We start from the raw sequence: 13,080 nt of genomic DNA, 5'->3' as shown, positions 1-13,080 counted from the left end.
ATAGCAACAAGCCCCATAGTAACGTTCACCATGGGGTATAAAGGAGGAACACCAGGAATAAAATTGCCAATGATTGTTTAGGAATAGGTCAATCCCAAGGATCACTCCCACAGATCTCCAATCAATCATAGCCACTGGACAAGTAAATAACAAGTGTTGAGCAATTCCAATGTTGCTACAGAAGGAGCAATGTGGATTGCTAGGTCAGTTTCTGTTTTTCATAATCTGCCTAGTGAGAACAACATTCTGAAACATCTACCAAAGGAAAATTTGAATTTTGAAACACATCTTAGCACTCCAAACCCATTTGAAGTTACATCCAATAATAGGACCCTTGTTAAGCCCCCAATAGACATAATCACCCACATTTGAAAGGGTAAGAGCATTGATACAGGTAGATATTGCAACCCATTTCATCAGAAGTTTAGAGTCAAGCCTCCTCGCAAAAAAGGTGCTTAGTTCAAGATGATTAAACTGATAAACATTGACATCCTTGTCAATGCAAATATCAAATAATCTAGGGTACTGGTCAAAAAGAGGATCTTAACAATTGATAGATTCTTTACAAAGCCTAGTAATGTTATCAGACTCAAGTTTAATCCTTCTGCCGATCGTATACAATTCCTTGACTTTGAGAATAGCTTTCCAATAGGGAGAATCAGAGAATTTAGGTTGATTAGTAGCAGCAGTTTATTCCTCAAACATCTGGCTTTGACAATGTCCTGCCATATCTCATGTTGGGTATCCAATTTCCACCACCATTTTACCATAAGGTTGGTATTTTCCTTCCTCAAATCTTTAACCCCCAGGCCACCTTTTTTTAGATATACAATTCCCGACCCATTTGACAAGGTAATACCTTCTTTTCTTGTTACACCCCTGCTAGAAAAAATCTCCTTTTGTGTTTGCTACTTGTAATCTGTGTTGGTATTTTCTCGAAGAGGAGAGGATGATGCAGCACAACAGAGGTAAGTATTTTCCTTAGTTATAAAACTAAGGTTATCAATCCAGTAGGAGAACCAAGCAACACCGTGTAAACAACATATGCACACAAACAATAAATACTTGCAACCCAACGCGTAAGAGGGGTTGTCAATCCCTCAACAATATTGAGATAGATTAAATTGTATAGGTTTTGATAAATAGATCTAACAAAAATACAAAATTAAATAAATAAAATAAAATTGCAGCAATGTATTTTTGGTTTTAATATATGATAGGAAATAGACCCGGGAGCCATAGTTTTCACTAGAGGCTTCTCGAGAAAATAGCATACGGTGGGTAAACAAATTACTGATGTGCTTGATAGAAAAGCAAATAATTATGATGATATCCAAGGGAATGATCATGTATATAGGCATTACGTTCAAGATTAGTAGATCGAAACGATTCTGCATCTACTACTATTACTACACACATCGACTGCTATCCAACATGCATATAGTGTATTAAGTTCATGGAAAAATGGAGTAATGCATTAAGAAAGATGACATGATGTAGACAAGATAAACTCACGTATGAATAAACCCTATCTTGTTACCCTTAATAGCAATGATACATATGTGGCATGTCTCTTTCGTCATTAAGATTGAGCACCGCAAGATCGAACCCATCACAAAACACCTCTTCCCATGGCAAGATAAATCAATTTAGTTGGTCAAACTAAACCAATAAATCAGAGAAGAAATATGAGGCTATAACAATCATTCATACAAGAGTTAAGAGAAGACTCAAATAATATTCATGGATAGATCTGATCATAAATTCACAATTCATCGGATCCCAACAAACACACCACAAAAAAGAGTTACATCAAATAGATCTCGAGGAACATCAAGGAGAACATTATATTAAAAATCAAAAAGAGAGAAAAAGACATCTAGCTATTAACCACGGACCTGTAGGTCTGTGGTAAACTACTCACATATTGTTGACTGTATGATGACTTTGCATTGTATGATCATTGTGCATGGATTTGGGCATTGAGATTTGAAGAGTGTGGTTATAGAGGCTCACATTTTCTACTTACAGACGAGGACCAGCCCAACGCTATCCGCGGGTAAGTTCGGGCGTGTCCGCTGGCGTATAGAGACTCACATTTTCTACTTCTGACTGTAGACTCTCTAACTCTAGAAAATACATAGGAGCACTCGGGTGACAAACCTTTCTATATTAAAAAATAATTTAGTAATTAAAAAAGCTAAAAAAATCCTAAAACTTTTCACATAATCAAACATGACCAAATATTGCAATCGTATAAAAGAATTGAGTGGGGACTAACTTTCACTATATCCGGGGTCAAAGTTTTGTCAAAAATAATAGATACAAGTACTATTCATGCTATGTTATCGTCATAAATTTATTTTTTTCCTGAAGTAAACGGAAATCATTCCTTGGATTTCTTTATACAAGTGCAATACCTAGTCATATTTGATTCAAGAAAAGTTCTAGGATTTTTTTTAATAAATTACAAAATTATTTTTAAATGTATAGAGGATGATGAAGGCATGAAGCCCCCCGAGTAATCCGCTTCCCTCTACCTAGACTACTAAATTTACCCTCCAAAACGCTGCTCAAGTTCTCCGTCCGCAATTAGTGACCCCACCCCCACTTTCCCTGCTTCGTCCGCAATTACCGCCATTGCCGAAAGCTTCTTCTCGTCACTATACGTACGTCAAAAAGAGAAAAGAAAAAAAACTTCTTCTCTCTCCTCTAAGCTTCCCATTCCTCTCAGCCATGCTCTCCTCCCTCTCCGCCGTGACCCCGCGCGTCAACGTCTCGGCAACACCTGCCCTGGTGCGCCCGTAGCGCAGCCGCACGACGGCCGGCCGGCAACCCGACCTATGCTCCCCGACCAGTCGGGCATTGGCTGACCCCCAAATGCCTCACACTAACTAGCCGCCGCTTGTACATAGACACTACCGCAAAGTCGAAGAAGATTAAGGATAGAGAGAGAGAGAGGAAGGATTCCCCGCACGTTTGCCAAATCGGGCCGCCGCTGCCTTCTCGTCGCCGGAGAGGAATTTTAGCCTCGGCGGCGCCCAGCTTTTTTAGTATATCTATAAGTTTTTGTTTTGGTTGATCCTTTTTTTTTTGGAGTGGATTTCACTGTTTGCGGGCGATGGGAGTGGTGGAGTTCTCGGTGCTGGGGGCGGTTCAGAAGTTTCGATCCCTCATCACCGGCTCCACGCCCGCCGCCGACGAAGAAGCCCGCCAGGCGAGCGCACCACCGTCGCCCGCAACGCCGCCGCGCAGCGGGGGCGTATCTCCGGTGGATTCGCCGCCCCCCGCAGCGAGATCCGGAGGCAGGCGTGCCATCGCCCTCCGCCGCCAGATCTCGTCGCCACAGCCTCTCCGCTGCTACCCTGTCAGGTATGGTGCCATGGCTCGGTTTCACCGCCCCCGTTTAGATATTTGACTTGCTCCAATGGAGAAAAAGGGAGAAATGTTTTGAAATCTCAGCAAGTAAACCGCCTCAACATCTTAGCATGTTAGGTGGATTATTAGAAGGAAAATAACAATCGGTGACTAGTTCATTCAGGGTACAAGTAACTCTCTTGGATGATTATATTTTTTGACTTGTGTTTTATAATCGATTAACTTATTGTTCTAATTTGTAGCGGAACTGGTTTTCATGGGTGCAGACGAGCAGATGGAGAGGAAAACGACGGGCCTGGGAAGTTTTTCAGCCCAGGGAACGACTGCTTAAATGACCTCTCAGACACTGACTCTGTTAGCGAGCTCAACCGGTCTATGACCCTAAGCCCCTTGGAGAGCCCGACCTGGATGGTCTGGCAGAATGGCGGCACACGAACTTCCAGGAGAAACGGCCGTTTCAGCCTGGATTCTCTTGAACATGGTACTAAGACCATTGCTGAAAGTAGTGGGGAAAGCGACACAAATAAACATCAAGTTGATTTTGATGCCAATATTTGGCGCCCACCACCGCCGGAAGATGAGGGTGATGATGCCGAGTTGAGAGTATTTGGATTTGACGACGACGACGATGATGATGGGGTTGAGGAGTCAAGCAATCTTCTTGCCCTTGGCTGCTTTAGCACCAACAAAATGGTTGGTGCTGACATGATCACAGATATAGCCCATGCCGAGGGTCTGAGGAATGCTGTACTAGGTCATTTTCGTGCTCTTGTGGCTCAGTTACTGAATGGAGAAGGTATCAGTGTCGGAAACGATGATGGATGCATAAGTTGGCTTGAGATAGTGTCGTCCTTATCCTGGCAAGCTGCTAGTTATGTGAGACCAAATACAAAGAAAGGTGGAAGCATGGATCCTACTGATTATGTCAAAGTCAAATGTATAGCATCTGGGGATCCGACTGATAGGTATGCTCTTACTTCTCCTGCTATTTACATGATTATATGTCTCTCATGTGAAACTCACGGGTAATTCCTTCTACGCAGCAATCTTGTTAGGGGAGTTGTTTGTTCCAAAAACTTAAAACACAAACGCATGATGTCTGAGCATAGGAATGCAAAGTTGCTCATTTTAGGAGGAGCACTTGAGTACCAAAGGGTCACTAACAAATTAGCATCAATAGACACTATTCTTGAACAGGTTTGTACTTTTTTCACTATTCATTTGCACCTTTATTTATATTCCCTCCGTTTGGAAATAACTGATGTGGTTTTAGTTCAAGTTTGAACTAAAACCACGTCAGGTATTTCCGAATGGAGGGAGTACTTGCACAAGGCCTTGCTATGGTTAAAAGAAATACTATCCGTTTAAGAAGATGTTTACTTCTACATTATATGCAATATAAAATATCCATATGTGCTCTCATCCTAACCATTCGTGCCAAATCCAACATGTGGTGTGACCCAAAGGTGAACGGACCGCCACGACCAATTGACATCTTTATAAGAGTAAAGATATTTTTTTTTGCTAAAGAAATGCTCTTAATGCAGGAGAAAGAGCACCTGAGAACGATTGTCAGAAATATAGAGTCTTTGCAACCAAATGTGCTGCTAGTTGAGAAAAGTGTCTCATCGTATGCCCAGGAGCTCTTGGCAAAAGGAATTTCATTAGTTCTAAATGTCAAGAGGCCACTCTTGGAGAGGATATCAAGATGCACAGGAGCTCAAATTGGCTCATCAATTGAAAATATTGCTTCAGCAAGGCTAGGCCAGTGTGAAATTTTCAAGGTGCAGAAATTTTTGGAATTTCCACCAGGAAAGCAGACAAACAGGAGATCAACTAAAACATTGATGTTCTTTGAAGGCTGCCCAAGGCGTTTGGGCTGCACTGTAAGTATCTCTTTGCTGTTCCATGCACTATTCAAAATATCGGCCGATATTTAAGTTAACTGCCCAATTAACCGCTACTCAGTACCTAACCGAATCAAATAACCCCTACTCAGCCCATTAACTGGACCAGCCTATTTATCGGTCCAACAGCCGATAAAAGGCCAAATTATCGGGCTGTCCGATCAATTGCTAGATGGGGTATATAGCTTATTTGGTCCAAAATGTAGCCCGTTTCCCTCCCTTCTCCTAGCCGCCCCACGCTCTAGGTCTGGTCCTCCTGCTCCTTCTCCCGGAGTCTCCTCTCCTCGGTGATCTGTGAAAGGTGATTGGTGATGCACTGATGTGTATGTATGTTGTTGTGCAGCTACCAACCCTTGTCTGCTACTAACGTGTACAATAGCATATCTAGTACATTGCATGTTGCCATGTAGCCCAGGATATATAGATAAGCCCTTATTGACCTACCGATAAATTAGGTTAATAGGCCGATTCGCCGATTAATCGACCGAGCAGCTACCAGTTAACCGATATTTATGCTGAACATTGGTTCCATGTACATTGGATTGAAGTTGTGTTGCTAACACCAAGCATAAAACACTTGGTTGATAGATGACCTACAGAGAGTACTAGCTAATAATGTGACAAGTTTTCAGACTGAATTTCTATTTTCTTACACATTTATTATATTTCTAATAAATGTGCCTCAATTTAATTAGGTTTTACTGAGAGGGCCCTGTCGAGAGGAACTAAAAAAAGTTAAGCGTACAGTACAACTTGCAGTCTTTGCCGCCTATCACCTCTCTCTTGAAACATCATTCTTCGCTGACGAAGGCGCAACTCTTCCTAAAGGTCCTTCAAGGCCCGTAATAGAGTTGCCAGATATTCGAGGTGACACAGATTGTTTTGCTGGATCTGCTGGAGTTGGCATGCCTCATAAACTCAAACAAGTACAACGCGATGATTCACGGATGTTTGAGGAAATTTCTGTATCACCTAGATCATTATGTTTGAATGAGGAAGGTGAAAGTGTCGTCTTTGAGCATAGGGAATCTGGATCTTGTGTTGAGCACAGGGAATCTGGATCTCCTGTTGATGATTACTTACCCCATGCAATTGGTTCGTGCGAAGAGAGTAAAATTTCTCCATATTTCCTTGATCTTGATCCAAGAACTTCAGGTATTGTGATGCATTTTCATGACTCTGTTTGTTTTTCATTGCAAACAATAACCGTCAAGATGTGATACCAGGGAAGAAATGTCAAGAAGTAGACCATTGGAATCATAAACGACATCATGACTGTCCTGCCGGAGACTGTAATGACCAGAATGAATTTTCTGGTGAATTCTTTGGTACCAATGACAACCATCAGAGCATCTTAGTTTCCCTATCAAGCACTTGCATTCCCAAAAGCTTGGTATGTGAGCGTCCACAGCTCTTCCGCATTAAGTTTTACGGTAGCTTTGATAAGCCACTTGGGAGATACCTCCGGCAAGACTTATTTGATCAGGTACATTCCATACTCATCTGTATGTTGATGTTCATTATCATCATATTTTTTGAAAATAATGTTTTGTCTATGTCCTTCATCAGGCATATTGTTGTCCATCATGTAAAGAACCATCAGAATCACATGTAAGGTGCTATATTCATCAGCATGGAAGCTTAACAATTCGTGTTAGGCGGCTTCTGTCTCAGAAGTTGCCAGGGGAGCGTGATGGGAGGATATGGATGTGGCATAGATGCCTGAAGTGCGAACCTAAGAATGGTGTACCACCTGCTACGCGGAGGGTAATTATGTCAGATGCTGCTTGGGGCCTGTCATTTGGGAAATTCCTGGAGCTAAGCTTTTCAAACCGCTCTACTGCTAACCGAATTGCAAGCTGTGGGCATTCTCTCCAGAGAGACTGTCTTCGTTTCTACGGGTACATATCGGCTATATCCCTTACCAATTAAAGTTGACAATCCTCGAATGAAATCTCAGGTTACCTGTTAATCTATCAGATATGGGAACATGGTGGCCTTCTTCCGATATTCTCCTGTTGATATTCTATCAGTTACCCTCCCCCCCTCCGTATTGTGTTTCAACTGTCACAGTTCACAAGACTGGACCAAAACGGTGGCAGTTGAGGTAAGTGATTTTCTCGAAATTACCAAGTCATGTTCACTGCCTGCATCCTGTGTTTCTGTTTATTTGTTTTGTCCGGGTGAATAATATTATGTCCATGGACTTCTGTTTGAAGATATATGGCAAAATGAAATCCTTACACTGGGAGATATCTGATTTTCTCCATCGCACTGAAAAGAATATTCCAAGTGAGGATGATCCGGTCAAGACAGGTATTCATAGGCAGATAATTGAGATGAAGGATTTGCTTAAAATGGAAAGAAACGAATGCGAGGTGACGAAATTAGATTTTTATTTTTCTTGTTCAAGGGTTACACATGTTTATGTTGATTTTTTAATATATTTTTCCTTTTGCAGATTTTGCTCTTACCTGTTATTAGAGATAGTAATCACCACGTGCAGGCATCAATTGATATTCTGGAGCTCAACCGCTTGAGGCGTGGCCTTATTCTTGATGCTTACCTTTGGGATCGGAGGCTATGTCACATAGATTCACTTATTGAAACAAATGGTAGTGTTTCAAAGAACAATCCTGCTACCGAATTTCTCTTGGACATCAGACTGAAGGAGTGGAAAACTGATTTGCTTGAGGCGGACACAAATATTGGAAAACCCACTTGTTTGTTGCAGTCACCTGGAAGTCCAAGAAAATCTTTGTTATCCAGAGAGGTCTGCTTCAGTGATGACGAGTACAGTATCTCTGGGAAAAAATTGCAGATTGATCTGGTTGACCATCCTGGTGATGATACAGAAGATCTTGACAAGGTCTTCAGCAAATTCAATGGAGAGAAAGAATGGCCATCCACTAGAGCTGCCATTGGTATGGAACCTGTTGAGAGGTTACCCTCACTTGCGTCTATTTTTTCTGATAACATTGATTTAGCATGGACTGGATCCAGTGAGTTACAGTATGATCTTCCACAAGATTTCACCAAAATTGATGAAAATGGATCCCTTAATTTGTTGGATAACCCAGTTTACAAGAATGCCCCTGTTAGAATTCACTCATTTGATTCTACAGTAGCATCCCGTCAGCGAGAACGCACTGGATTAGCTCCTACTTCATTGCATCTATCGTCATTCAGATCTGCTGAGTATTTCGGGGGTTTGACTAGCATCACAAAAGATCCAATGCCAAATATAAGGAGGGCTTGTTCTCAAAGGTCACCTGGGGCGATAGAGAAATTAAATGTTATTCTAACTCGTTCACCCACACATATCTCATCCGCTTCACATATGGTTGATGACGGGGCACGGCTGCTGCTGCCCCAGATTGGCAATGAAGATGTTGTTGTTGCAGTCTATGATGATGAACCCACCAGTATTGTTGCATACGCCATGACTTCAAATGAATATGTGCAGAAAGTCACACGAAAACTAAATTCAACTTCGAGTTTTTCACATCTTCCAAATGCCACCGAGTTAAACCATGGACTTGAGCAGTCATTGCCCTCACAGGAAAACAATCTGGATTCTGAAGGAACTCACTTTAAGTTTTCTTTTGACGACGAAACCCCTCTTCCTGCAGATAATGCGAAGTTCTCTGTGATTTGTTATTTTGCAAAGCATTTTGCTGCGCTTAGAGATAAATGCTGTCCAAAAGATATTGATTACATTCGTTCACTAAGTCGCTGCAAGAGATGGTCTGCCCAAGGTGGAAAAAGCAATGTTTACTTTGCAAGAACACTGGATGAGAGGTTCATAATCAAACAAGTCACCAAGACAGAGCTGGACTCTTTTGTGGAATTTGCTCCTCAGTACTTCAAGTATTTGATGGAATCCTTGGCCTCTGGTAGCCCAACTTGCCTGGCAAAAATAGTAGGATTATATCAGGTTTGTTGTACTTTGCTTGGCCCATGACCCCCCCGCTAGTTGTAAACACTAAAAAATGTCCCTAGATTTGATTTTGCCGTCTTTGCATCTAATTCAGGTTAATGTCAAGGGCTTGAAAACTGGGAGGGAAGTGAAGATGGATCTAATGGTGATGGAGAATCTTTTCTTTGAAAAAAAGATACCTAGGGTGTATGATCTGAAGGGTTCATTACGCTCTCGCTACACATCCGGTGATAGTAAAGTCTTGTTAGATTCAAACCTCATAGAGGCACTGCATACAAAGCCTATATTTTTAGGGAGCCGAGCAAAGCGAAGATTGGAAAGAGCTGTCTGGAATGATACTTCGTTTCTTGCGGTATGTTATATCTTGTTATGCATGCTGTTTTAACCAATTAGGACTATGTATATATATATATATAGGACTATGTATATATATATGTATGTGTGTATATATATATATATATATATATATATATATATATTGAAGATCTAATGAAACTTCAAGTTCCCACATGATTAGCACCAATTATCCTCTGCCAATTGTACTTTGTCTGCTATATATGTCTTCTGTGCGTACTGTTTAACTGACTTGACAGTCTGGGATTTGCATAGGTACAAACTATGCATTTTAAAGCTTGTATGAAAGAACACTGTTTCTTTAATCTTCATCTTCCACACTCTGCATGCCTTGCTTTTAGTTTGCAAATAATGTAGTTACTAACAAGAACCATCCAAGTCTACCAGTCGGCTTTCTGAAATGATCATGCTAATCCAACCCTTCCCTCACCTTGTTATATATTTATTTATTTCGAAAATGGTATTGCAATATATACTTATTTTGGAGTTTTTTTTTGTGAAAGCCATGTGACTCGTAAGTGGCAATTTTAGGAGTTCACGTATTACTGAAAAATGACGGCTGTAATTCTATCTGCTTTGCAGTCAGCGGATGTCATGGATTACTCACTTCTTGTTGGAATCGACGAGGAGAAGAAAGAACTCGTCATCGGCATCATCGATTACTTGCGCCAATACACCTGGGACAAACAGCTTGAGACTTGGGTGAAGGCCTCTGGCATCCTGGGAGGCCCCAAGAACGAAGCCCCCACCATTATATCCCCGATGCAGTACAAGAAGAGGTTCAGGAAGGCCATGTCCAAGTACTTCCTCACCGTCCCTGATCAATGGACCTCTTAACAACTACTCGTAGCGATTAACTAGACCGCCAGAAGCGTTGTGGCAGTAGCGAATGTTGCGGTGAGGATCAGCTGATTCATTTTGTACACAGTTGTGGCAATTGGGATGTAGGCATAGATAGGATCACCCTCTCCCTGGATACCAAGCATGCTAATTGCAGTGTCCAGCCAAAGATAGGAGGTGTGATCGTTGTACATTGTGACCAACATAGTTACTAGAGAAAGTTATCATATAATCCAGAGGAAGGTACTTCTGCTACATTAGGTTGTATGCTACTACCCCAAAGTAGAGAAGTGTGCAATATACAAAATAAGTGCATTCATCGGCACACTTACATATCATCTGGATTGATTTTTGCATTGACGGGTCCCAGTTGGGTTTTGACGATTAATAATATGGTAATTAAAAGGATTAATAGTCTATCAGCTTTATTTTAGAAACTGAAGTCTATTTTGATTTTAGAAGAATTAATGGGCCCACTTTTTGTGCTTACTACTTACAGGTGGTTGGTTGTGTTTGATGAATAATGGTAATGTAGGTAAGAGAATTAATAATTTATCAAATTTATCAAGATAGGAGTAGTTCATTTTGATGAGTAGAAGCATTGATGGTGCCCACTTTTTGTGCTTACAAGTTACACCCTTTTTGTTCCTAAATAGTGTTAATTTAACTTGCGAAAACATCTTACATTTAAAATTAGAGGTGGTACAAGTGGTTGGTTCTGTTTGGTGATTAATGATAAGGTAATTCAGAGAATTAATAGTTTATATCATGTTTACTTTGGAAACTTAGTTCATTTTGGTGAGTAGACACATTAATGATGCCCGCCTTTTGTGCTTACAAGTTACAAAGTGGCTGGTCCTAAAACACATAGATCGTACTACGTCTGTAAACTAATATAAGACATTTTAGACAAATCTAAAAAGTCTTATATTAATTTACAGAGGGTGTATTTATATGATTTTAGTTGATCCACACATACGGCAATTCTACTATCAAGCTCGCATAGCTAGGGATGAACTGATCATATGACAAATCATATGGTATGGTGTAATGATATTGTATAGGCATTACATTCATAATCTATAGACCGGCAAAATGACCAACTCATCTATAACTAATCCTCCACCCAAAGACATCTATTAAACTATGCATCCTCAAGTATTAAGTAAATAAAACATAACATTGCATTAAGTAAGAGATCGAGACTGCAGAGATGTTAGGAGAGATTGGGAGGTAGCTGCGGAGGAGGTGCGACCGTCTTGAGAGGAGGAGATCGAGGCTACAGAGGCCTTTACTGGAGGCGAAGAAGACGACCACAGTGACAATGATTATAGGGTATTTCGTTGATTACTTTCATGGGGTTGAACGAACCGGCGAGGCACAACTGATGGACAAGTTAGTGGGGCGTGTGGTGGCTATTGGGCGCGCAGATGATGAAGGCCGCGTACAAGATGGATGTTAGGAGAGAGATGGAGAGAAGAAGGGTATGCCATGTAGGTCCATGTGGCTAGTGAGAGAAACGAGTGATCCCGGTCAGGGTTGTCCTTCCAAACATGTCTAGGTTAGGTTTAGGGTTTGATACGTCCATTTTGCATCATGCTTTTATATTGATATTTATTGCATTATGGGATGTTATTACACATTATATCACAATACTTATGCCCTTTCTCTCTTATTTTATAAGGTTTACATGAAGAGGGAGAATGTCGGCAGCTGGAATTTTGGACTGAAAAATGAGCAAATATTAGAGACATATTCTGCACAACTTCAAAAGTCCCAAACTTCATGGAGATCAGTTTTGGAATAAATAAAAAATATTGGATGAAGAACGAAGCAGAGGGGGGCCACCAGCCAGCCACAAGGTTGGAGGGCGCGCCCTACCCCCTGGGTGCGCCCCCCCGTCCTTGTGGGCCCCCTGGCAGGCCCCCGACATCCATCTTTCGCTATATGGTGTGTTTTGACCTGGAAAAAAACCCATAAGGAAGCTTTCGGGACGAAGCGCCGCCGTCTCGAGGCGGAACCTGGGCAGAACCAATCTAGGGCTCCGGCGGAGCTGTTCCGTCGGGGAAACATCCCTCCGGGAGGGGGAAATCGAAGCCATCGTCATCACCAACGATCCTCGCATTGAGAGAGGGTCAATCTTCATCAACATCTTCACCATCACCATCTCCTCTCAAACCCTAGTTCATCTCTTGTATTCGATCTTGGTCCTAAAATCTCAGATTGGTACCTGCGGGTTGCTAGTAGTGTTGATCACTCCTTGTAGTTGATGCTAGTTGGTTTATCCGGTGGAAGATTATATTTTCAGATCCTTAATGATAATTAATACTCCTCTGATCTTGAATATGAATATGTATTTTGAGTAGTTATGTTTGTTCCCGAGGACATGGGAGAAGTCTTGTTATAAGTAATCATGTGAATTTGGTATTCGTTTGATATTTTGGTGAGATGTATGTTGTCTTTCCTCTAGTGGTGTTATGTGAATGTCAACTACATAACACTTCACCATTATTTGGGCCTAGGGGAAGGCATTGGGAAGTAATAAGTAGATGATGGGTTGCTAGAGTGACAGAAGCTTAAACCCTAGTGAAAGTGCGTTAAGTCGACTAGAGGGGGGGGGGGTGAATAGGCAATTTTTATAAATTCTTCACTGAGGAATTT

The 13,080-nt window shown here is 41.4% G+C and overlaps 1 protein-coding gene across 1 annotated transcript; it reads left to right on the top strand.

Moving 5' to 3' along the window:
* Positions 1-2,652: 2,652 nt before the first annotated feature.
* On the top strand, positions 2,653-10,752 carry LOC119353996 (putative 1-phosphatidylinositol-3-phosphate 5-kinase FAB1C). Its single transcript, XM_037620702.1, has 12 exons — positions 2,653-3,372; positions 3,621-4,343; positions 4,422-4,575; positions 4,926-5,264; positions 5,981-6,440; positions 6,512-6,771; positions 6,855-7,186; positions 7,266-7,392; positions 7,505-7,663; positions 7,747-9,222; positions 9,320-9,577; positions 10,162-10,752. Exons 1-12 carry the CDS (start codon positions 3,122-3,124, stop codon positions 10,414-10,416), a joined length of 4,794 nt encoding a protein of 1,597 aa, XP_037476599.1. The 5' UTR covers positions 2,653-3,121; the 3' UTR covers positions 10,417-10,752.
* The last annotated feature ends 2,328 nt before the right edge of the window (positions 10,753-13,080 follow it).

Source organism: Triticum dicoccoides, chromosome 2A, assembly GCF_002162155.2.
Source record: "Triticum dicoccoides isolate Atlit2015 ecotype Zavitan chromosome 2A, WEW_v2.0, whole genome shotgun sequence".
Taxonomy (NCBI): domain Eukaryota; kingdom Viridiplantae; phylum Streptophyta; class Magnoliopsida; order Poales; family Poaceae; genus Triticum; species Triticum dicoccoides.
The sequence above is the reverse complement of the archived record's forward strand: the minus strand, read 5'-3'. Positions and strand labels throughout refer to the sequence as shown.